General features: G+C 37.5%; 1 protein-coding gene across 1 annotated transcript in view; it reads right to left on the bottom strand.

The window, feature by feature from the left end:
- Positions 1-345: 345 nt before the first annotated feature.
- RHBDL2 (rhomboid like 2) overlaps positions 346-26,920 on the bottom strand; it is a 37,884-nt gene continuing 11,309 nt past the window's right edge. Inside the window, exons 3-7 of the mRNA XM_044671471.1 lie at positions 26,136-26,248; positions 17,143-17,243; positions 11,000-11,060; positions 2,671-2,732; positions 346-525 (exon numbers count right to left, since the gene is read on the bottom strand). Of these exons, the coding sequence (XP_044527406.1) occupies positions 346-525; positions 2,671-2,732; positions 11,000-11,060; positions 17,143-17,243; positions 26,136-26,248 (517 nt within the window). The remainder of the gene's footprint in view (positions 526-2,670; positions 2,733-10,999; positions 11,061-17,142; positions 17,244-26,135; positions 26,249-26,920) is intronic.

The raw sequence follows: 26,920 nt of genomic DNA, 5'->3' as shown, positions 1-26,920 counted from the left end.
GCTTACACTGGAGAAAAGTTCATGGAGGGCAGAACGGCATGCTTCAGTGGGCCTCGGGACTCCATCTGTTTCTTCCTTGGGGGGGGGGGAGGGCAGTCCTGGATGCTTGCCTCATGGATGACAGTTGTAATACACAAGTTAAGCCATTTACTGTTGATCATCATACTTTATTGCTGTAAATGTATACAGTACCTCACCCTGGTTTGCAGGAGATTCTCCCACTGAGCAAGCAGTGTGAAAGATACAAAGTAAACAGTCAATGGGATGCCTCCTCTTTGCCCTCTGAGGTGCCTCCGTGTTCCCACAGGTGTTTTGGCTTGTTTATTGGATTATTTTAGGGGCAGTTCAGTTTGCCGGTGACAAAAAGATGTTGAAACACACAGCAGATAAAACATAAACAAAATAAATAGTGCTTGCGAGGTGAAACGTCGAGTCTTTCAGCAGCTCCCTCTGAAAGCAGCTAAACACAGAGAAACCTACAGTCATCCCAGTCACGCCACCAGCAACGTGAGCTACAATGGATATCTTGGGAGGAAAAAAATAGTAGAAATAAGCGAAGAAACTTACATTCTGTATTATTTGTGGTCCTAATCATGGGGAACCAAGAACAGACAAGCATTCTAGAGAAACCCAGATAGCTGGGTGGGCACAGGAGCCTCTTGCACCCAGACCACTAATGTCACTTTGGCCCATTGTCCAGGAGGCATTGCTGCAGAGAAGCAGCCATTTTCTCTGAATCCCGGATTATTAGCATCACTTTTTTTTAAAAACCCTTTCCTTCCATTTTAGAATCAATACTGTGTATTGGCTCCAAGGCAGAAGAGAGGTAAAGGTAGGCAATGGTAGTTAAGTGACTTGCCCAGGGTCAGACAACTAAGAAGTGTCTGAGGTCAGATTTGAACCTGGGACCTCCTTGTCAATAGGCCTGGCTCTCAATCCACTGAGCCACCCAGCTACTCCACCCTCCCTCCCCCCCCCCAGCCTCACTTTTAAGTCCAACCAAGAGCCCAAGACCCAAGAATTTATATGAGCTAACCCTGCATTAATAAAGTGTTGTGTTTCTCTGTCACAGGGATATAACCACACATACATACAGAAGAAAAATGTTGTAAAGACATCTATAATACTGGTTTTCTTCAAAGACCATTTTTCAGTAGATTGGAGATTGTTTATTCAAGTTTTGGCAGGCTAAATAGAGCAGAGCCAAAATTATTGTGTGAGAAATTTTTTTCATATACTATATTCCTTTTTATTTGGTTGGATTTTTAAACTTTTTAAGTTTATTTTATTTTAGTTACATGTAGAAATAATTTTTTTCTGACATTTTAAAAGTCAGATTTTCTCCTTTCTTCCCTTTCTGTCCCCCCACCCACCTCTCCAAGATGGTAACTAGTCCTTGAATGCATACAGTATTAATTCTTATATTTCAGGGCTAAATTAAGGCTTGGACCTCAGGCACCATCCAGTCTACATATTTTTTGCATTTTCTTTGTCCTTAGGAATGTGTTCCTTTCAGAAATTCTGACAAATAGGAATATTTGAATGATTCTTTTCCTTTGTATTTGAGAACTGTGACAACCATTACCCATTGAGTTTAGAGAAGGGCTCAGGGTTTGATGGACCACCTCCTAATTAGCTATTTATTAGTTAGAAATAGCTTGGAATGTTCAGGGAGGGACTGAATGTTGAGTTCCTAAAAAATGAGTTCTACTCATAGGTCTGCCTTGAGGTTCTTCAGGATTTGGGGTCAAGACAGCCAATGACCAGTCATTTTATTGGTTAAAACACTAGCTAACCAAGATATTCTTACACAAAATCAATCTCTTGTAATAAGTGTGGTCATAACAAATATGAACATGGATTTTGGAGATAAAAGGGACCTTTTTAAAGGTCATCTGACCCAACTCCCTCATTTTTATTTTTTAAACCCTTACCTTCTGTCTTAGAATCAGTACCATGTATTGGTTCCAAGGCAGAAGAACAATAAGGGTTAGGGAATTAAGTGACTTGCCCAGGGTCACAGTTAGGAAGTGTCTGAGACCAAATTTGAACCTAGGACCTCCCATCTCTAGGCCTAGCTCTCAATCTACTGAGCCATCCAGCTGCCTGCTATCAATGCCCTCATTTTACAGAAAAGAAAAATGGGCCCAGAGAAGACATGCCCTAGGACACAAATGAAAAGTAACAGAACTGAGATTCAAATACAGGTACTTTTTTCTTTCCACTAGACCATATTTTCAGAATAGAATCCTGAAGGGTACAGAACATAGAAAAGCTCCCCTCTCCTCTAGCTGTAATAACCATCCCAACTATTATACCAAATGACAGATTTTACTTAAAATTTGTCAAATGTTCCAATTGGAAACAGTGCTGACCCCCTATCATTTGTATCTGTGAAACCTGTGGTCATTTTGTGGCTTAGGGGAATGGTGGGAGCTGAGCCTAATCTTTGGGGCTTTGCAATAGACAATAAATATCTTCAAGCAATATGAACTTGCTGGGATCAAAATGTTTGAAAATTGTGATCCATAAGCCTCCTGGTAGCTTCATCTGGCATTGTCCCTCCCCCCCTTCCTATCCACCTTTAAATCTTCTAATCTGGGAGATAAAGCACTAGGTAGAAGCCAAGATTAGGTAAGCTATTTATCAACAATAATAAAGAGAACTCACCGCAGGCCCACTTTCAGGGCTAATGAATTTTCTGTAGAGGGCGAATCCCATGTCAAATACAACTAGAAGGAAAAATAGGCTGGTGAAGCCATGAAAGCCCACATAATATTAGCCAAATAATCCCCCAAACGTTCTTTGTTCTCTCTTAAGTGCCAGCACTATCCCAACAGAAACAACATTGTCCACAGAATAGGACTTCATTTCCCAGTGGCATCTCAGAAGCTAAGACTTGGGAATCTGAAAGATTGAGAACCAACAGACAAATTCTCTATTTTAGGAGCCCAGGACCAAGATAAATTCTGGCACTGGCACCCAAGAAGAGTTGGTAAAATGCAGCATTAACAATTCACATCTGTCTTTATATATCCCACATCTATTTTATTTTATTTTATTTTTTAAACCCTTACCTTCCTCCTTGGAATCAATACCAAGTATTGTAAGAGCTAGGCAATGGGGGTTAAGTGACTTGCCCAGGGTCACACAGCTAGGAAGTACCGGAGGGCAGATTTGAATCCAGGACCTCCCATCTCTAGGCCTGGCTCTTAATCCACTGAGCCACCAGCTGCCTCCCCCCCCCCCCCATGTCTATTTTAGGGATCATTGTTGTCCCAACAGATAAAAAGGATGGGCCTGGTCTTGGGGAAAACCCAAGGAATATCTCATCTATCCAGTTGCTATGTCATTGATACCTAAATTTAAGTATTTTATCAATGTTACAGTCATTAAATTAAAACAGAGGTCAGCAGTGCTAGGATTCTCCTTCCTGTCATTACAATCAACCTAGATATGGAATACCAGATGTTGTATCTAAAATGAAATATGGCCATGTGGTTATTTTAAGTATCCTCTGGTCTTTCAACAGACCCTTAGAATACAAAGTACCCTTGCTAATTAAATAGAAACCAACCATATATATAAGGTGATGCCCTAGGGAAGTAGATGGGCACTCTGGGAACTTCTTCTCATTGCCAAAGTATTGGAAAGAAAACACCCTGATTACTTTGTCATAGGACAGAGTCCCTCCCTCCAACTGGCTTTGCCACTTTGAATATCCTAATTTTTTTAGTAACTTGGCTTGAATCCTTTTATTTCCTGGTTCTCTCTCCTTCTGTGCTTATGTATCCACAAGTGCCTTTTTCTGCTCCTCAAAGAGGCTGCTCCTCATTTGCTCCTGCCTCTGAAGAGGCTATTTAGCCCTTCTGCCTAAATCTTTGTCTGTAATTTATTTTTCTCCCAGACATACAGATAGCAAGATTTGAGATCCCAATTAAAAAAAAATTGTGAAAAATGTAAGGCTCTTATTTTAAAAGACTTGCCTTTGTAAAGATCATTTCTCCCCAAACTGAAAAATCTGTTTATTTCTTTTCTAGTAATCTTGAGGCTATAAGTCTACTAATAGCCCTTTAATTACTTTTTAAAAAATCCTTACCTTGTATAACACAATGGGATTGCTTGTCAGCTCTGGGATTGGGGATGGAGGAGGAGAGGGAGACAACACAAATCATAAAACTTTGGAAAACTGATGTGTAAATTTGTTATTGGAATAAAATAAAGATAAAATTTTTTAAATTAAAAAAAAAAAACAAAACCCTTACTTTCTGTCTTAAAATCAATACTAAGTATGAGTTCCAGGGCAGAAGAATGCTAAGGGTTCAAACCCGGCCTCAGCCACTTCCCAGCTGTGTGACCCTGGGCAAGTCACTTGACCCCCATTGCCCACCCTTACCAATCTTCCACCTATGAGACAATACACCAAAGTACAAGGGTTAAAAAAAAAAAAAAAAGAATGCTAAGGGGTAGGCAGTTGGGGTTAACTGACTTGCCCAGGGTCACACAGCTAGGAAATGTTTGAAGCCAAATTTGAACCCAGGACTTTCCTGTCTCCAGGTCTAATCTAGTTCTCTATTCACTGAGCCACCTAGCTGCTCCCCACCCACTAATTACTTTTAAAATATGCTCAATAGTTATTTATGTTGTGAGTTAGGGGACAGGGAAATAGAGGAGGAGAAGAGAGGAAGATGGTACAGACAGAATCTAAGAACCTCCATACTTCAGAAATAAAAGATACAGCCAATTTTGTCCAAAAACCATTAAAACGTACATTTCTCAAGGAAATTGAATTCAAATATTTTCTGCATTTCTTAATTATTCTTGATTTATTATAATATCCTATGAGTTTCTGCAATGTTGGTACTTCCCCATCTCCAAGGGATCCAGCTTATTCAGAAATACTCAGCCCAAGTGTAACAAGGAATGCACAAGGTTGGGTAGAGCCCCTCTTGAACAGAATTGTTTTCTTAAGTCACTACTTTTTACTAATGAATAAAAGCAGTGGTCTCTCCCACCCCCGTGGCAGACTTTGGAATGGTTTTTTTGTTTGTTTTTTTTATGCTCAAAGGAAAATAGTTCCATATATTAATCTAAAGGGACATGTTTTGCCAATGTCAAGATCCAGAACAACTAGGTACCAAAGTGAACAGAGTACCAGGCCTAATGTCAGGAAGATTCATCTTCTTGAGTTCAAATCTGGCCTCCATCTCTTACTAGCTGTGTGACCCTGGGCAAGTCATTTTAATCCCATTTGCCTTAGTTTCCTCATATGTAAAATGAGCTGGAGAAGGAAATAGCAAAGCATTCTAGTAGTATATTTGCCAAGAAAACACCAAATGGGGTCACAAAAAGTCAGACTGGACTCAAATGAAACTGATCAACAACAAAACAAAATCTGAACGTCCATTGGCAAAAATATAAAGTCACTTTTTTCTGTGTTGTTAGTTTTTTGACTCCAGCATCTTCAGAACGCAGATGGCTAGAAGGTGAGAATTGCTTCTCTGACAGCCCTGCCACTTATTAATAACAATAATAGCTAATGTTTATATAGTGTTTATTATGTACCAGACAACTCATCCACAGGATCACAACACAGCTAAGAAGTATCTGAGACTAGATTTAAGCACAAAGAGTAAGGGCTAACTTCTAGAAGCCTCTTGACAAAAATTCTGCCTTTAAAAAAATTTTTTTTTTGCATAAGAAAGCATATGAAAGGGGCAGCTGGGTAGCTCAGTGGATTGAGAGCCAGGCCTAGAGACAGGAGGTTCTATGCTCAAATCTGGCCTCAGACACTTCCCAGCTGTGTGACCCTGGGCAAGTCACTTGACCCCTATTTGCCTACCCTTACCACTCTTCTGCCTTGGAGCCAATACACAGTTATTGACTCCAAGACAGAAGGTAAGGGTTTAAAAAAAAAAAAAAGGAATCATATGAAAGTGCCAAAAATCCACAGTTTAACTAGATGACGAATTTATTTCCCAAGGAAATAGAAATGTTTTAATAAACATTAATTTTGTTGAATGTTTTTAAAATATTAATTTCCATTCAAAGGAATATGTGGCTCCTAATTTCATCACCAAACAAAATCATTCTCTCCTTTGCAACAGTTGTCCTTGTTCCCATAGTAATTCTCAACATTAATAATTAAACCCTTGACACCAATTAACAAAATCATTTTTCCCTCAACATGGAAGATGGCATTCACAGAGAAATATCACCAACGCCATCACATCTGTACTCCTTTGCCCTCTTTGTCTGAACAGTTTTTGTTGTGATTCATTTTTCAGAGTCTGTATTGACCCTTTTTAAGTTTTCTTGGCAAAAATACTGGAATAATTTGCCATTTCCTTTTCCAGTTCATTTCATAGATGAAGAAATTGAGGCAAATAGCATTAAGTGACTTAACCAGGGTCACATAGCTAGGAAGTGTCTGAGGCCAGATTTGAACTCATGAATATGAGTTTTCCTGATTTGAAACCCAGTATTCTATCCACTGTGCTATCTACCTGCCCCTAGTCTGATCCTACACTACCATAAAAGCAGGGGATTTTTTAGCAGAAGGGAATTTAAACATGTGTCTGACTCTTCTCATTCAACAAATGAGAAAACTAAAATCCAACACAATTATGCCTCTGCTCAATCAGCTTTCAACTCTTAGCCCACTTCCCCCATGAAGACTTCCCTGACTACTTCAGACCATACTGAACTCTTATTCTCTAAATTTCCACAGCAATTGTCTTTTCATTTTGCTAACTGCTTATGTGTGTTGGTCTCGACGCCACAACTAGTTGGTGAGCTCCTAGAGGACAGGATCTCTGGTATGGGCTCATAGATTCATCATGGTAGGGGCTGAAAAGATCTGATTATTTTGTCTGATCTCTTTATTTATTTTACAATGGAAGAATCTAAAGCCAGAGACTTGGGGATGGAGGGACTTTCCCAAAGTTACCCAGAATATAAAAATAGCAAATCTGGGATTTGATCCTGGAATTTCCTTTTCCATGTCTAGTGTTGGTTATGCCTTTTTTCTATCATAATAGACAATCTTTAAGAACTTCCTATTGCTTCAGAAAATCAAAAAGAGAAATTGTATATCAAGCCTCATTTGTTACTATTAAAAAAAAAGGTCTGAGTACCTACTGTATACATAGAAAACTAGGGATTCTGACTTTTAAGGGAAATTTTTGAAGAGAGGAAGGAATAGATAACAGTGTAATTTAGGCTGAGTCCAAGGAATTGAGTTCTAGTCCAAGCTTTACCACTAATCTGTCTGGGCAAGGCATTACCCAGTTATGGTTCAGTTTTCTCTACTCTGTAAATGAAGTCTAGACTGAAATTTCTGCAAAATTCTATTATCTATAAATATTGAGTGACTTATAAAAGGAATTTAATTCTCTCCCTACTAATTAAATTGTGACTAAATTAAGAAAGTAGGAAAGCAGGACGAAAGCTAATGAACTTGAGGGAAAAATATCATATCCACCTGCTGCTTGGTTCTTTTGGTTCTGCTTTTAAACATTAAGGGTTTATGGGTAGGATTTGCCCCTTAATTTCATTTATTTGATTCTTGTTTAATAACATTTTGTTTTTTCCAATTACATGCAAAAACAGTTTTTAACATTCATTTTTAAAAATTTTGAGTCCTTAATTATCTCCCTCCTTCCTTCGTTCTCCCCCATCCCTGAGAGGGTAAGCAATTCAACATAGGTTATGTATGTGTATTTGAGTCTTTCTATTGACCGCAATGTCCTCAATAAAAAATATATCTTTAAAAAAGTGATTGACCTAATAAAAATTTGTGGGCTGCTTTTTCCAAGAGTACATCTGTGGGGGGCAGCTGGGTAGCTCAGTGGATTGAGAGTCAGGCCTAGAGACGGGAGGTCCTAGGTTCAAATCTGGCCTCAGACACTTCCCAGCTGTGTGACCCTGGGCAAGTCACTTGACCCCCATTGCCCACCCTTACTACTCTTCCACCAAGGAATACACAGAAGTTAAGGGTTTAAAAAAAAAAAAAGAAAAAAAAAAGAGTACATCTGTGGTAAAATCAAGAATATGTTACATGTACTTTGAGGGACAGGGTCATGGGAAGTTAAAAAATGAGGAAGATAAATTTTCATATTTAAAATTGCTCCATAGTTATCACTTGTAATTGATAAAAATAAATAAATAAGATAAAATAAAATTGTTCTATAGAAAGATCTGGAATAGTAGCAACTGGAGCTGGAAAGGATTCTTATTGATGAAATGGATCAACTCCTCTCTCATTTTAGAGATAAAGAAAGATGTTCAGAGGAAGATGGTGACTTTCCTTACCTAGATGGATCACATATGTAGGAAGGAGCAGAGCTGGAATTTAGACCCATGTGCTCTGACCCCAAAGCCAGAACTCACTGGCTTATCCTGCCCTGACCTAAATAGGGCCACATACCTGCCTAATTATACTCAGTTGCATCCACACACCGTTGGTTGAGGCAGTGATGGAAAAGATGTATAAGGTCACAAAAAGCTTAGTCTCTGACCTATCTGTAGAAACAACTGTTACAAAGCAACAACTATTCTCTTCTGTGGTTGCTTAAAAAAAAGATGAAAAATATCTTGGGAAGAGATTATTTCTGATTTTTTTTTTTAATTCTGTCTAGCCCTTACCACTCTTCTGCCTTAGAACCAATACATATTCTAAAACATTGATTCTAAGACAGAAGGAAAGGGGGTTTAAAAAATAAAATAAAATTCTACACAGATACAGTCAGTTTATTATTTAAGCTAGGCCCATATTGGGAGGGGGAAACTACGGATAAATGAAATCCATTCCTGTACCATCCAAAGATATATGTTTAAGTCCTGAGTTTTGATGGATTCTCCCTAACAAGAAGCTAAATGTATTTTTTTGTAATGCACTCCTTCTTCCTCTCTCTTCTAACTTTGGAAAGAGGTATCATATAATAGTAATACATATGTATATTTCTGGGGGATTTTAAGATTTACAGGACATTTCTCCACAAGAACCCTGTTGGGGTAGATAGTATAAGTATCATCATATCTACCTTTTACAAAAGAAGAAAGTAAAGCCTAGCAAGGAAAAATCAACTTGCCCAGGGTTGTCAGAAATATGAGCAGTATTCAAAGCCTGGTCTCCTGGCACCAAGTGCAGCACACTTTCCCCTAGAGCACAATCTCTCAAATTATCTCCAGAGAGAGTTTGCAGCCCTATGGTTACTTCTTATAGAACCAATGACAGATTCTTTAACCCTGTTATTCCTTCAATCAAAACCTTCACCACCCTTCTCCAATCCAAAACCTATCTGGTTTTTTTGTTTGTTAGTTTTGTTTTTTAAGGCAAATTGGGTTAAGTGAATTGCCCAGGATTACCTAGCTTATAAGTAGCTGAGGTTGGATTTGAATTCAGATCTTCCTGATTCCAAGCCTGTACCACTGAGCCGCCCCTCCAAAACCTATCCCTCTAGGGCAGTGATTCTCATTTAATGATTCACAAGAGTTCAACTGTGTCACTCTAACTTCTTTAGTGGTGCCTTAAGTAGTCAATATTATTAGTATCATATTAAATTACTCTGGGTTCTGGGAAGTCACAACATATTTTTTGTGGTTGAAAGGGGTTCAAGGAACAGAAAACATGGGGAGGCATGGTTCATCAGGGATCTATTTTCATTATACTTTCAGCACGATCTAATCCTGGAGCCATATTTTTCATTGTTTTCTGGTGATAAAGGATGAAAGGGTACAATATGGAAATTGCCATTAGGCAGTCTGGTTTAGGTTTATGATATTACTTCATAGAGAACTTTCCCATCCATTCATTCTGTGCTGAGGCCAGCACGATCCATGGAAGGGAACTGGAAAGAGGACTGGATTCCAATCAGATGACTTGAGTTCAAATCCCACACCCTGCCATTCACTTACCCCCTATGCCACACCACCTCTCTGGAAGGGTATTGGACTGGCTGATCTCCAAGGTCCCTTCCACCTCTAAAAGCCTATGACACTCTCACCCCATGATATCATTGGGACTCTTCTAAAATTAATGAACAACACCATGAACCTCTGTCAAAAATCTGTCTTCTAAGCATAAACTAGGTTCTGTATGTCCCTGAGCTTTTAATCATACCATTCCTTTTGCCTGAAGTGTCCTTCTACTCCCATTCTGTTCAATTCCATCCCATCCTTCCCATTCCAAATCAAATTCTACCTTCTTCACTTACCTAATAGTAATGACCTTCCCCCTTCAGACCTAGCACTGGGTCTACATTTCTTTTATGCATTTACAATAATAATAATGATTGGCATTTTTACAAAACCCTTACCTTCTGTCTTAGAATCAATATTGTGTATCGGTTCCAAGGAAGAAGAATGGTAAGAGCTAGGCAATTAGAGGTAAAAGTGACTTGTCCAGGGTCACAAAACTAGGAAGTGTCTGAGGCCAGATTTGAACCTAGGACCTCTTGTCTATAGGCCTGGTTCTCAATACACTGAGCCACCCATCCAGCTGCCCCCAGAGGCTATTTTAGAACTCAGATATTCCTGACTCCAGGTTTAGCGGTTTCTCTATTATAGCACCTAGTTACCTGGGTAAGGAAGGATCTTTTATTCCAACCTAAGATTCAGGATGCAGTGATAGGGATGATGTGATATGGTAAGGTGAAAAAGGTGCCAAGTTGTATTTTTAGGGCTTTATTTTTTCCAAAGGATCAAAAGGTTCCTCTCCTAAAAGAATTATCTACTTTAATAGTGAAAATTAAAGGTTTAAAGAAATAACTATTATTCATAGTAAAATAATACCAGGAAAGCATGTTAAGTTTTTCTCCTACTTAACACACCCATCATTTGTGCTTTGCTATTTGGAGTAGGTGGTAAAAATGCACTATAGCATCCCATATCAGCATACCTCAGTTACACACTCAGTTTGTTTTTTTTACTAGGTGGTTTAGTACCATTGAAAATTTAAAACTAAAAAGTCAAATAGCCACAAAAATAAAATACTTACCAATGAGCAAGATGAGCAATAGTCTGAAAAGTCCAAACAAAGGAACCATGTTTTTAAAATTCTTGCCAAGAGAAAAGGACAAAAGTAAAAGCTACTAAATATGATCAGAATACATCTCAATTCAATTCTTCCCTCATAATTGACATAAAACATGGTTTTAACTTATTAATTATTATTTAACTTTAATATTACCTATGTTTCTCTAGAATTTTATGGGGGGAAAAGTACTGTACCATCCATTATTTCTGTTTAGTCCAACCAAATACATATATATACATATATTATTATTCATACTACATGGATATTCACACTGCAGAGGGAAGGATGGGAAGTTTAAGAAATGAAGGGATTGATTTGCCCATTCTAACAATAAGTAGGTAGGATAGTAGCTCTTGAACCTTGAAGAGAAGAATAAGAAGGGAAGGAGTGAAAAGGAAAGCAAAATAAGGGTGGGGAAAATGGGAATTGATTAAAATCAAAACACTGGTATAGAAGGAAATAGTGAAAGAAGAAAGGGCAGGACTAAAAGAGGAAATCAAAATGATGGGGAATGCACAGATGGTAATCATAACTCTGAATGTGAATGGGATGAACTCACCCATAAAACAGAAGCAGATTGCAGAGTGGATTAAAAACCAAAATCATACCATATGTTGTCTACAAGAAACACACATGAGGTAGGTAGACACACACAGGGTTAAAGGTAAGAGGCTGGAGCAGCATTTATTGGACATCAACTGAGGAAAAGAAGACAGGAATTGCATTCATGATATCTGACAAAGCCAAAGTAAAAACAAATCTGATTAAAAGAGATAAGGAAGGTAATTACATCCTGATAAAAAAGACAGTATAGACAATGAAGAAATATCAGTACTCAACATGTATGCACTAAATGGTATAGCATCCAGATTTTTAAAGGAGAAACCATTGGAGCTTAAAGAAGAAATAGATAGTAAAACTATACTATAGTGGGAGACCTCAACCTTCCTCTATTCACAGAGGTCAGCAACCTTTTTGGCCGTGACAGCCATAAACGCCATATTTTTTAAAATGTAATTTCGTGAGAGCCTTATAGTGCTCACAGTGCACGCTCCTGTAACAGTGCGTGCTCCTGTAACAGCACCTGAAAAAAAATTGACTTTATGGCTCCTGCAGAAAGAACATATCTGGCCCTCTAAAGAGCCAGATATGGCTCGAGAGCCATACGTTGCCAACCCCTGCGCTATCAGATCAAGATAAATCAAACCAAAAAATAAAGAAAGAAGAGATGTGAATGAAATATTGGAAAAATTAGAGTTAATAACTATATGAAGAAAAGTAAACAGGGATAGATAAAAAGGAATAAACCTTTTCAGCAACATATGGTACATTCACAAAGATTGACCATGTAAAAGATTGACCATGTACTAGGGTATAAAAACATTGCAAACAAATGCAGAAAAGCAGAAATAATAAATGCAACTTTTTGAGATCATAATGCAATAAAAGTTATAATTAGTAAAGGTAAATGGAGAGGCAAATAAAAAATTAATTTGAAATTAAAACTGGTTGGTTAAAGAACAGATCATAGAAACAATTCATGATTTCATTGAAGAGAATGACAATGAGGAAAACAACATATCAAAATTTTTGGGATACTACAGAAGAAGTATTCAGGAAAAAATTTATATCCCTGAGTGCCCATATTAACTAAAAAGAGAAAGAAGACATTAACAAATTGGGAGTGCAACTAGAAAAAGAACAAATTAAAAACCCTGAGATAAAAACCAAATTGGAAATCCTAAAAATCAAAGAAGAAATTAATAAAATTGAAAGTAAAAGAACTATTAAACTAATAAATAAAGACCAGGAGCTGGTATTTTGAAGAAAAAAAAAACAAATAGAATAGATAAAGTATTGGTTAATCTAATTAAGAAAAAGAAAGGAGAGAACCAAATTGGCAGTACCATGAATGAAAAATGTGATCTCACCTCTAATGAAGACGAAATTAAGGTAATCATTAAGAATTATTTTGCTCAATTACATGGCAATAAATATGGTAATCTATGTGAAGTGGATGAATATTTACAAAAATATATATTACCTAGATTGACATAAGAGGAAATAGAATATTTAAATAATCCTATATCAGAAAAAGAAATTGAACAAGCCATCAAAGAACTCCCTAAGAAAAAATCACCAGGTTTCAAATGAATTCACAAGTGAATTCTATTAAACATTTAAAGATCAATTAGGGGGCAGCGAGGTAGCTCAGGGGATTGAGAGCCAGGCCCAGAGATGGGAGATCCTAGGTTCAAATCTGGCCTCTGACACTTCCTAGCTGTATGACCCTGGGCAAGTTACTTGACCCCCATATTGCCTAGCCCTTACCACTGTTCTGCCTTGGAACCAATACACAGTATTGATTCCAAGACAAAAGGTAAAGGTTTAAAAAAATAAATAAAAAATAAAGATCAATTAATTCCAATACTCTACAAACTATTTGACAAAATAGTCAATGAAAAAGTCTTACTACATTCTTTTTGATACAAATATGGTACTGATTCCCAAGCCAAGAAGACCAAAAACAGAGAAGGAAAACTATAGGCCAATATCCTTAATGAACAAAGATGGAAAAATATTAAATAAAATATTAGCTAAAAGGCTACAACAGGTTATCACAAGAATTATTCACTATGACCAAGTGTTATTTATACCAGGAATGCAAGGATGATTTAACATTAGGAAAACTATCCGCATAACATATCAACAATAAATTAATAGAAATCACATGATTATCTCAATAGATGCAGAAAAAACCTTTGACAAAACATTACACTCATTCCTATTGAAAACACTATAAAGTATAGGAATAGAAGGACCCTTCCTCAAAATAATAAACAGTATTTATGCAAAACTATTAGCAAATATCATCTGCAATGGGGATAAGTTAGATGCTTTCCAAATAAGATCAGGAGTTAAGCAAGGTTGCTCATTATTACCACTACTATTTAATATTGTACTAGAAATGCTAGCAGTAGCAATTAGAGAAGAAAAAGGAATTGAAGGGATCAAAGTAGGCAATGAGTAAACTAAACTATCACTCTTTGCAGATGACATGATGTATACCTAGAAAATCCAAGAAAATAAACTAAAAAACTAGTAGAAACAAATCAATGACTTTATAGCAAAGTTGCAGGGTACAAAATAAACCCACATAAATCAGCATTCCTATATGTTTCCAACAAAACCCAGCAGGCAAGAGTTAGGAAGAAAAACTCCATTTAAAATTACCCTAGACGGGGGCAGCTGGGTTGCTCAGTGGATTGAGAGCCAGGCCTAGAGACAGGAGGTCCTAGGTTCAAATCCAGCCTCAGACACTTCCCAGCTATGTGACCCTGGGCAAGTCACTTGACCCCCATTGCCCACCCTTACCACTCTTCCACCTATAAGTCAATACACAGAAGTTAAGGGTTTAAAATAAAAAAAATTAAAAAAAATTGTAAAAAAAAATAAATAAAATTACCCTAGACAAGATAAAATACCTGGGAATCTACTTGCCAAGACAAACACAGGAATTATATGAACACAAATAAAACGAGATCTAAACAATTAGAAAAAACATCAATTGCTCATGGGTAGGATGAGCTAACAATAAAAATGACAATCCTACCTAAATTATTACAAAGTTCATCTGGAAGAACAAAAGATCAAGTATATCAAGGGAAATAATGAAAAAAAAATATGAAGAATGGAGGCCTAGCTTTACCAGATCTCAAACTATACTATAAAGCAGGGATCATCAAAACTGTATGGTACTGGGGCAGCTGGGTAACTCAGTGGATTGAGAGCCAGGCCTAGAGAGGTCCTAGGTTCAAATCTGGCCTCAGACACTTCCCAGTTGTGTGACCCTGGGCAAGCAAGTCACTTGACCCCCACTCTTCTGCCTTGGAGCCAATACACAGTATTGACTCTAAGACGGAAGGTAAGGGTTTAAAAAAAAAACTGTATGGTACTGGCTAAGGAACAGAAGGATCAATGGAATAGACTTGGAGTAAATAGTAGTATCAAGATAGTGTTTGATAAACTCAAAGATCCCAGACTTTTGGGACAAGAACCCACTATTTAACAAAAACTGATGGGAGAATTGGAAAATAGTTTGGGAGAAATTAGGCTTAGATGAACATCTTACACTCTATACCAGGGGTCAGCAACCTTTTTGGCCGTGAGAGCCATAAACGCCACATTTTTTAAAATGTAATTTCGTGAGAGCCATACAGTGCTCACAGAGCACGCTCCTGTATCAGCCTGAAAAAAACAATTGACTTTATGGCTCCTGCAGAAAGAGCCATATCTGGCCCTCAAAAGAGCCAGATATGGCTCGAGAGCCATTCGTTGCCAACCCCTGCTCTATACCAAGATTAACTCAGAGTGGGTAAATAACTTAAATATAAAGAGGGAAATCATAAACAAATTAGGTGAACACAGAATAGCATATCTGTTAGATCTATAGAAAGGAAGGAATTTAAGACCAAGCAGGAGATAGAGAACACTACAAAATATAAAATGAATAATTTTGATTATATTAAATTAAAAAGTTTCTGTATAAACAAAACCAATACAACCAAAATTAGAAGGGAAGCAACAAATTGGAAGAAAAAATTTATAACAAATACCTCTGACAGAGGTCTCATTTCTCAAATTTATAAGGAGCTAAGTCAATTGTACAAAAAAATCAAGCCATTCCCCAACTGACACATGGTCAAGGGACATGAATAGGCAGTTTTCAGATAAAGAAATCAAAACTATCAATAAGCACATGAAAAAGTGCTCTAAATATCTCACAATTAGAGAAATGCAAATAAAAACAATGCTGAAGTACCACCTTACTCCTAGCAGATTGGCCAATATGACAGTAAAGGAAAATAATAAATGTTGGAGGAGATGGGGCAAAATCGGGACACTCATGCATTGCTGGTAGTGTTGTGAATTAAAAAGCCATTCTGGAAGGCAATTTGGAAAAGACTGCCTGCCTTTTGATCTAGCAATACCACTGCTGGGTTTGTACCCCAAAGAGATAATAGGAGAAAATACGTGTACAAAAATATTGATAGCCTCACTCTTTGTGTTGGCAAAAAATTGGAAATGAGCAGGTGTCCCTCAATTGGGGAATGGCTGAACAAATTGTGGTATGTGATGATGATGGAATACTATTGTGTTGTAAGGATCAATGATCTGGAGGATTTTTATATGAACTGGGAGAATCTCAATGAGAAGAACCAGAAGAACATTGTACAGAGAAAGTAAAACATTGTGGAAAAATCTAATGTAATGATCTTTGCTACTAGTAGCAATGCAACAAGCCAAGACACTCCTGAAGGTATGTAAAAGAATGTCATTCACATTAAGAAAAAGAACTATGAGAGTAGGAAAAGCAAAACATATGACATCACTTATCACATGTATATATGGGTGTGTGACTTAGGGTGTAGGCCTTAAAAATTGCTCTATAGCAGAAATGAATAATATGGAAATAGGTTTTAAGTGATAACATTTGTATAACACAGTGGAATTGTTTGTCACCTCTGGGAGTGGGGAGGGAAAGAAAATGAATCATGTAAACGTGGAAAACTATTTTTTAATAAATAAATAAAAGGGGAAAAAAAGGAAATGTCCTTTTGTTCTAATAGAGTTCCATATTTGGAAGGGATTTGATAATAATCCCGTTTTCCCCTTGGATGGCATTGTGTGTTTTTTAAAATCTTTTCCATCTTAGAATCTAAATCTAAACTAAGCATAGGTTCCAAGGCAGAAGAGCAGTAAGGTGTAGACGATTGAGGTTGAGTAACTTGCCCAGGATCATATGGCTAGGAAGTATCTGAGTCTAGATTTGAACCCAAGACTTCCCATTCCCATCTCCAGACCTGGCTTCTCTATCCACTGCAACACCTTGCTGCCGTTCTGATTGTATTTTTTAAAACATGGCTAGTTGCTTTCTATTCAGGATTTGGCCCTGTTTAGAAACCACCCTTGGCCACTTGTATAACACTACAGCTCAATCTGTATGTTCAGTGAATTATGATGATAATGGAACAAATCCCAGTAAACAAGCAAACAAAAAAATCTACTAGTGGGTATTCTCCATTCCCAAAGAGGGTTCTTACCACTAAAACATTCATAAAATAACCTCCTGTGAGAGCATAGACTCCTCCTGAAGCCCCAACTAGAGCTTGGAAAGGGTCCCAGACTGAACTTCCAAGAGATCCTACAGAAATGAAAGAAAGGCAAAGAATGAGACATATCAGAAATGAAAGCACCAAACAAAGCCTATTCTGTTGTATTGTGGTCCTTACGAGTCTCTCCACCTCCCTGCTTCCCCCTTTCTGACTTCATGCTTCCCCTGCTACCAAAGAAATCTTCCTCAGGCACAGCCCTGAGACCTTGTCACTCATTTCTTTGCCCAAAAAGTTTTTGAAGGCTTCTCCATCTTGGAAAGTTCCATGGTTAAACCAAGTTCTATTCCTAATCTACCTCTCCCTCCACAGTCCTACCTCATTGGCCTTGCTTTCTACATTCCAGTCATTCCTTGGGGATCCCCCCTACCTAATTTTTAAAAATTTATTTTATTTAAAATTATTCAGTTAAATAAAAATATTACCTTCTGTCTTATAATCCACATGAAGGATTGATTCCAAGGTGGAAGAGCCATAAGGGCTAGACAAGTGGGATTAAGTGATTTGCCCAGGATCCCCCAGCTAAGGGGTGGTAGAGGTCAGATTTGAACTCAGATTCTTAGCTACCTATTGAACACTTTGCCCAATTCCATGCTTTGGTTCACATTGTTCTCTACACAGAGAATGTCCATCTGCCCATCTCTACCCAACTCAAAAGTCACTTCCTTGATTTACTCATTCACAGGCCCAAGTTGAAATGAAATCTTCAGATATATTAAAAATCAGGTTTTATCATGTATTTATAAAATAAGGAATTGGGTGATAGGTTCACACCTAACTCTGTGACCTTGAGAGCAAGTCACTTAACCCTGATTGTCTGACCCTTGCCACTCTTCCATCTTAGAACTGATACTTAGACAGAATGTTGTTAAGAGAGTTTTTCTTAATTTCTCCCTTTTTCTATTTAAGAGGCGGGAGCAAAAAGATTTCTGAGTAAGAGCCCCCCTGCTGTGCAAACTGTCAGTTGGTGACAGAAGGGTGTGGTTGAGAGTTAGTCAGTTGGAAAGGGCTTTTTGTCTCTGGGTCCCCTGGGGAGAGGAGTGTGTGACTCACTCTCTTGGGGACTATGAGTTTTCTAACTGACAGTTGGAGACTGAGAAATGGATTTAAGGCCTTAACAGCCTTATTGATTATTGATTATCTTGGGTAGATAGGTAGATATATAGTGGGTAAATTATTAGATAATCAGAGTAGAAAAGTTAGGCCAGAGCCTGGATCCAACAGAAGGCACTACCCTCGAAAGCAGATAGATTTAGGTTTTTTTAGAAATTTCAGTTAGGATTGGGATTTTGGGTATAGTTATAAGCTACTATACTATAAGATTTCTCTCACCTTCCTTCTTTCTATTTCCTATCTGTACTTTCCTAATAATAAACTAAGTGTTGTGTGTTTAAGAAACTGCTCTCCTGGACTTTTGTTCCTACCCAAAAATTTAACCCTTTGCAACCTGGCGAGCCAGCTAAGAGTTTGATTAATCTATTGATCTTCTATTCTTTCCAATATTAGGAAAAGGATAGGAGTGTAACCATGGTGGCTTGATATCATGGTACGGATAGTGAAGAAGGTGGTGCCAAGTTACCTCAAACAACTCCCAATACCTGGGACCTTCACTGAGATGTTAAATCTCACAGTGTTGTATTGTCTTTGGTTAGTACCACTTATGGGAGTATTTATGCTGTCTGCATCGTTTCAAGGGTACCATCTGTATCAAGTATTCAGTTTTATTCTTACTAAGAAAAAGAGACAACTGAAAGAGAGATTAATGGAGACTAGAGTTGTATATCTTGAAGACTGCATTTCTCAATTGACTAAAAACTATTGCCCACCAAACTGAAACTATCTCTAAAGTTAAAGATAGTATCTCACATTTGACTAAAACTATCTCTCACTTGACTCAAACTAACTCTCTTACTGTTTCTAATTCTCCCATACCAAGGCTGCTAAAAATAAAACCCCCCAAAAAGAAGATACAAACCCTAGCTTATTCCCTTTAAGAGAAGTACCAACTTTTAATCCAAAGAAGAGAGAACAGCACTTACTAAATTAAAGCAGGCAATTTTATCTGCACCTGCTCTAGGCATCTCAGATTATAAGAAACCATTCACTCTTCATGTGCATGAACAAAAAGGAGTAGCCTCAGGTTTGTTAACATAAGTTTTAGGACCTGTTCAAGGTCCCAACGGCATATTATTCAGTTCAATTAGACCCAATAACTGCTGGTGCACCCCCATGCCTCAGAGGTGTTGCTGCAACAGCTTTGCTGGTAACAAAGTCTGCAGATTTAGTGTTGGGGTGTCCAATAACAGTAATGTGCCCACATGAAGTAGAAGCATTATTACTAAGACATAGAATATAGGCATTCTCAGACCAATGGCTTACAAGATATGAAATAACTTTATTAGGCAATGAAAACATCACTTTAAAACACTGCCCAACACTTAACCCTGCTGCATTGCTTCCAGATTTACCATCCTGCTGCATTGCTTCCAGATTTACCAATCTCAGGAGAACCATTACATAGTTGCAAATCATTAGTATCTGTGGTAGAAAAGCCTCATGAAAATCTCCTAGACACTCTGTTAGAAAATGCAGGTCCAATTTTGTTTACAGATGGTTCTTCCTTTATGAGAAATGATATGCATTACACTGGAGCACTTGTAGTCACAGAATTTGCAACCCTGTGGTCAGCTTTGCTTCCATCAAATCTAAGCACACAAGGTACATTGAAACAAGCCTATATGATTGCAAGAGACCAAAAAAAGCAACAGTCTATACAGATTCAAAGTATGCCTTTGGAATATATCACACTGTGGGTACTCTGGCTACCAAGAGGTTTTTTTAACATCAGCAGGCAAAACCATCGCGAATGCTAAAATTATCACTGAAGTTCTTTGCAACTTTACAACTACCTGAATCACTGGCAGTTGTACATTGCTCTGCCCACACAGGTGGAACTGACCCAGTTTTGAAAGGAAACCACAGGGCTGATGTTGCTGCAAAACTCACTGCCATAGAAGGCCCTGAATTGATAAATTTAAATTTAACTATTATAAATGAAGCAGATTTGTCCTTTTGCATATAATGAGAAAGAGGTTAAGAAATGAAAACAAAAATTTAAGGCTAAACAAGTTAATGGTGTATGGGTGGCATCAGAAGGTAAACCAATACTTCTGAGAACATTTTTATCAACAAATCTACCAATCAATTCATAAAAATGGTCATTTTGGGGAAAAAGAGCATTGTAGATTCAGTAAAGTATGGATAGTCCTTGGCATCACCTCAAAAGCATGTGTAGCTTATGCAACTTGCCAAGCATATAACCAGAATAGCTTTCAAGGAAAAGCATTTGGGGGACATCCATTAACCTACACACCGTTTGGACATCTACAAATTGACTTTATAGAATGCCAAAAGCTGGATGTTACAAATTTTGTTTAGTGATAGTAGACCAGATGGCTGGAGGCATTTCCAACAACATGAGCAATGGCAGTGTTTATAGCCACAATATTATTAAAAGAAATTATACTTAGATTTGGTTTACCAGCAAGAATTGATTCAGATGGGAGAATACATTTTACAGATTTGGTTTTATCACCAATATATTCTTGCCTAGGTATAACACCAAAATTTCATGTGCCATACCACCGACAGAGCTCAGGACAAATAGAGAGAATGAACAGGAAATTAAAGACAATGGTAGGAAAATTATGTACTGAAACTCATTTGAAATGACCCGATGCTCTACTGTTAGCATTGTTCTACTTATGAAGTAGACCAAGGAGAGACCTACATATCTTACCATTTGAGATACTGTTTGGTCATCCACCTATGCATGCAAAACCATTTAATCTGGTATATATTCATTGCTGGGAGGAGATACAACTATTGCTACATATATAAGAGATCTACAAACCAAAATAAAAGAACTACATGAATCAAAAGCTGTAGTGCAAGCTGGACCTATAGACTTTTCTTGATTTAAATCCTGGAGATACAGTTTATATAAAGAACTTTCAGCTAACAAGAGCAATGCAACCAGCCTGGCAAGATCCATTTAATGCACTTTCGATAGCCCCTATAGCAATCAAGATAGAAGAGAGGACAATGTGGATCCATTGTTTGCATGTGAAAAGAGTACCTGCCTTCAAAGAAGATTAATTACATGCATCAAGAAGAAGACTACAAAGACACTGGACATTATTTTCAAAGACTTGAAAAAGATTAACTGCACACATCAAGAAGAAGACTACAAAGACATTATTTTCAAAGACATAGAACTCCTGAACTTATATTTTGCTGTTCAATAAAAAGGGTTTATTTTCTTTTACATAAAGGTTTAATTTTAAAATTGAAGAGTAAGATTTAATAGGTAAGCATATAATTTATGTTATGATATTTTATTATGTAAATTATATGCTTACCTATTAAATCTTACCACTTTACCTATTTGGGTAGCATAGTCAGTAAGGACGGCGGAGCAGATGAGGACATCAGAAACTGAATCAACAAAGCCAGACAGGCATTTAACACCCTGCAGTCTGTCTGGATCTCCAAAGCACTGTCCCTCGTCACTAAGCTCCGAATCTTCAATACCAATGTAAAGGCCAACCTCCTATATGGATCAGAAAGCTGGAGAGTGACAAGCGCTAACACCAATAAACTCCAGGTCTTTGTTAATAGATGTCTACGCTACATCTTGAACATCAGATGGCCTGAAAAGATCTCCAATGCTAGTCTCTGGGAAAGAACAATCCAGTATCCCATTAGTCAGGACATAAAGAAACGTAAGTGGAGATGGATAGGACATACGCTACGAAAACCGGAAGACAACGTAGCCAGACAAGCATTGTGCTGGAACCCTTCAGGGAGGAGGAAAGTCGGAAGACCAAAACAGACCTGGCGAAGATCTGCCGAAAATGAAACAAAAACAGTTGGAATGACATGGGCCCAGCTGGGGGAAGTTGCCCAGAACAGAGTCCGCTGGCGTGAGATGGTTGCGGCCCTATGCTCCTAAGGAGTCAACAGGAATAATAATAATAATATTTTATTATGTTGTATTATTTATTATACATGTTATGTTATAGGATTTAGTAGTTCTATATAGAAATAATTATTATTAATATACTTTTATAGGATTATAGAAAAAGTTATAGATATATACTTTTATAGAAAAAATTAAAATAATTGATATGTAAATGGTAAAGTGTTATAAATGTTGATCAACATCCACCTCAGGAGGAATATTAGATCCACCTCATGGAGGAATATAAGGTGTTTATTAATGTGTATATAAGGTTCTTGTTTATTTTTAGAGATATATAAAGTTCTTGTTTAATTTTATTATATAATTTTTTGTGCATAGTAACCATAAGGTTTATTCAAATCAATATCTATAGGTTCTTATTTCTATAGATTATAATAAGAATAGGTTTTATTTATGTAGGATATAGTATGAATTTTGTGATTCTGTAACTGTAAATATTTGGAACTGTGTGGGAAGCCATCAAAGTTCATGACATTCACATAACCTTGCATCAACTCTGAACCTGCACAGAAGGTAACAGAAGGATGGGGATTCCACTCAGATTCCTCTATGTGACTCTTTCCTCACTAACATTCCCCTTTATTGGAATTATTGTAATCAATATCTCTATTCAGCCCCAGGAGCATATAGAGGAACAATATAGGCTATTATTAGAGCTCTTAGAGGCCCTGTACAAACTCCTAGGAAATTCCCACCTTTACATGCAGTAATACAGAAATTCCCCTAGAAATCACTTCACAACAAACCAGCAAAAAGTGAGTTAATGTTAAAGGTTTTAAAACCCTAACTTAAGTTCCCATACACAGGTGCCTGCAAAAATAGGCCAAAATAGTCTCCAAGTTTCCCCCCTCCCTGATTCAGTACAGTATACATAAAAGAACAATGAATGAAATATGGAGAAATTGTCTCTCATGAAAAAGCCTGTACTTTCCCACTACTGTAGCCCAAGAGATACGTCAAACACACCTAACACATTGTCTCTAAGAAAAGATGAATGTTGAGAATGGATTTCCATGCCAACTTTATGTGTGATCTCAAAGCGTATAAAATAAACACAGCCCAAAAGCTGACCAAAGCAATATTTATGATGCCTGGCTGTGACTGAAACCTGATTACTCTCATTTGTTTCAATCATGTCACCAACATTGTCCCACCACCAAAATTTTCCTGGACCTGTGGGAGTCTTTTACTCCCGCAGAATTGTATATTATTTGAGACTTGCGTGTTGCAAGAATTGTTTGCTTTCTTTCTTTTTCTCTTTATTTCTCCCTGTTTATTATATAGAATATAAGATAGTTTTAGTTGAAAGATCCATTGGGGAGACTGGCCTCCCAATGGATCTCAGGGGGGATATGTTAAGAGAATTTTTCCTTAATTTCTCCCTTTTTCTATTTAAGAGGCAAGGAAGCAAAAAGATTTCTGAGTCAGAGCCCCCCTGCTGTGCAAACTGTCAGTTGGTGAGTTAGAAAGGTGTGGCTGAGAGTCAGTTACAGCTGGCAGTTGGAAAGGGACTTTTGGTCTCTGGGTCTTCTGGGGAGAGGAGTGTGTGGCTCACTCTTTCTGGAACTGTTGGAGTCAGAGAAATGGATTTAAGGCCTTAACAGCCTTATTGATTATTGATTATCTTGGGTAGATAGGTAGATAGATAATGGGTAAATTATTAAATAGAGTAAAAAAAGTTAGACTGGAGCCTGACTCCAGCAGAAGATACTGTCCTTGAAAGCAGATAGATTTTGAGTTTTTTAGAAATTTTCAGTTAGGATTGGGATTTTAGGGATAGTTATAAACTACCATAAGATTTCTCTCACCTTCCTCCTTTCTATTTCCTATCCATACTTTCCTAATAATAAACTGTTTTGTGTTTAAGAAACTGCTCTCCTGACTTTTGTTCAAACTCCTACCCCCAAAATTTAACCCTTTTCAATGTAAAAGTTATTTTAAAAAGAACAATAAATATAGAATCAAGGATCATCTAGAAAACAAACCCAAAGAGATTACATGATTTGCTAAAGGCTACAGATAATAAATGGCAGTATCAGCATTTGAACCCAGGTCCTTGATGTCAAATCCTCTATGTTCATTATTGTGATTCTTGAGAATATGTGTCATATCCCCTCCTCTACCTGACTGCAGACCACATGAAGGCAAGGACCCAGTCTTATTTTTCTTTCTATCTCCCCTAACACAATGCTGGGCACACCATACTTAATAAATGTTTAATAAATTAATTTAACCAAGAACCAAACTCCTATAAGACAGAGTAGAAATTCAAAATGTTCTGGCTATTCGCTGATACTGTAAAGCACCAACAAAAGGCTCCAGATTTATTTTTTCCAATCTTTGATATTAAATAGAAGCACTACCTAAAAGAAAGTTCTAACCTCTCAAGACAGGGCTCTTCAAGCTAACTAACCACCATGGTATATCTATATTCTGATATACTTTTATCTACATACTCTGTTCTCTCTCTTGACCTCTGCTTTTTTCCCCATGTCATTTCTTGCTCAGCTTCTATGACTTACCCTTTAATCGGTGACATCAAATTCAAATTGATCTGCTGGTCCAAAAAAAAAGAAAAAGGGAGTCCATTCGTACAATCCAGCCTTATTTAATCATGTCCATGTCTATAGGGCTTTAAGATTTACAAAGAACTTTTCTAACAACAGTTATTGGTCTCATTTGACAAATGAGGAAACTGAGGCTGGCAGGTTAAGTAAGAATTAGAACCTCATGACTCTAGCTCTCTTTTTAGAAACCCCTAAAGCTGCTGCCTTCCAGCCTTCTCCCAGCAGTCACTGGTGGAAGATGACTTCATCTTCCTCTCAACTTCCCATGCTCATTTTCATGGTCACGCCTTTACACATACTGGTCTCTCTCTTCTCCCCTAGTGAAAGTCCAAGCATCAATCCTGCCTCCTCCTATTTCTCTCCACCTTGAGTTATCCCTCTCCCAAGCTTCTACGGGAGTTATTAAACACTACCACACAATGAAGCCCTTTGAGATTTTTCTAATGGTTCCAGATACATTCATTCTATTTCCGGAACTCTCTGTGGGCAAAACCATGTCTTGTCATTTCTGTATCCCCTAAAACATCTAGCACAATGTTAGGTGCAGAGCGATTGCTTAATAAATGTCATATTTGGGGCAGATAGGTGGCTAAGGTGGATAAAAATACAGGCCTGGAAACAAAAGGTCCTGGGTTCAAATCAGACACTTCCTAGCTGTGTGACTCTGGGCAAGTTATTTAACCCCAATTTCCTAGCCCTTACTGTTCTTCTGCCTTGAAACCAATACCTAGAATTGGTACTAACTAGGTAAACTAGGAGGGTATGGGTTTAAAAAAATAAATAAATGTCATATTAATCCAAATTAAGGCCACATCCTGTAAAAGGGAAAATTAGGGTTTTGGTTGAACTAAATATTTAAAGGAGTGGTTGTCAAGAAAATATAAGAGAGAGTGAAAGTAGAGGGATGAGAAGAAGGTAGAGTAAGAGATCTAGCTTAACACACTAACACAATCCCCGAAAGATCTCTTTGAAAGGACAAGAAAATAGTTATATACATGAACAAAGAGAATTACCATGTTAAAGTATATTTGCTTACAAAAGGATTTTTTATCTCATTTCATTTTTTTAAAGTTTCATTTTTATCCACTTGCTCTCTGACTTCATCAATTGTATTAATATTCTCTGGGAATGTAATTATAGACTGAACTTGGGAGTTTTATACAAGCTAGATATGAAGGAAAAATCAGCCCATTCATGGGCCCAACTATGTGGCATTGGTTAATTAGTTATTTAACTCTGTCCACCCTGGATGGAGCAATCAATCAATCAATCAATCATACCATTGAGTATGTGTCTGTCCCCAGAATACTAACCTGCAATCACTCCTGACAGGTACACCAGCCCCACTCGACGACCCTTGTGAACCGTTTCCAAAGGAAGTCCCAAAATAAGCTGCATAAGCAAATTTCCACAAATATGTTGAAACCTGCAGATGAAAATGATATTCTCATCATTAGTGTGTGAATGTGGAAGCCCTGTAATGTCATCAGCAAACCACTCAGCAGTTATTTATTTTAACCTTTACCTTCTTAGAATCAATACTGTATATTGAATTCAAGACTAAGAACAGTGAGGGCTAGGTAGTGGGGGTTAAGTAACTTGCCCAGGGTCACCCAGCTAGGAAGTGTCTAAGGCCAGATTTGAACCCAGGACACCTCCCCATCTCCAATTCCTGGCTCTCAATTCACTGAGTCACCCCTCAGCAGTTTTCATAGAGGGGTTACATAAACGTCTTGGATATTGGTCTGGCCTTGATAGATAATGCTTAATCTAAAGGCCACCATTAATGTTATTACTGAGATTTGATAACACCATCATTTTGTTGTGTTGTGCTATGTGGTGATTAGGAATCTGTAGAAAAAAAGAATTATAGCAAAAAGAGGCCTCACAGGTTTTCCAGTCCAACCTGTAACTAAATAGCTACTTTTCCACCATAAATCCAACCCCGAGCTAGTCATCCAGCTTAGCATCTTTGGAAAGACTCCATTGATGAAGGATCACCATCATCGTTGTCATCATCATCCCTAACATCCATATGGGCCATTATGATTTTCAAAGAATTTCACCTAAATTATCTCATTGGGCAAGTCCCTTGACC

The sequence above is a fragment of the Gracilinanus agilis genome, chromosome 3 (genome assembly GCF_016433145.1).
Source record: "Gracilinanus agilis isolate LMUSP501 chromosome 3, AgileGrace, whole genome shotgun sequence".
Taxonomy (NCBI): domain Eukaryota; kingdom Metazoa; phylum Chordata; class Mammalia; order Didelphimorphia; family Didelphidae; genus Gracilinanus; species Gracilinanus agilis.
This window is presented reverse-complemented; position numbering and strand designations above follow the sequence as displayed.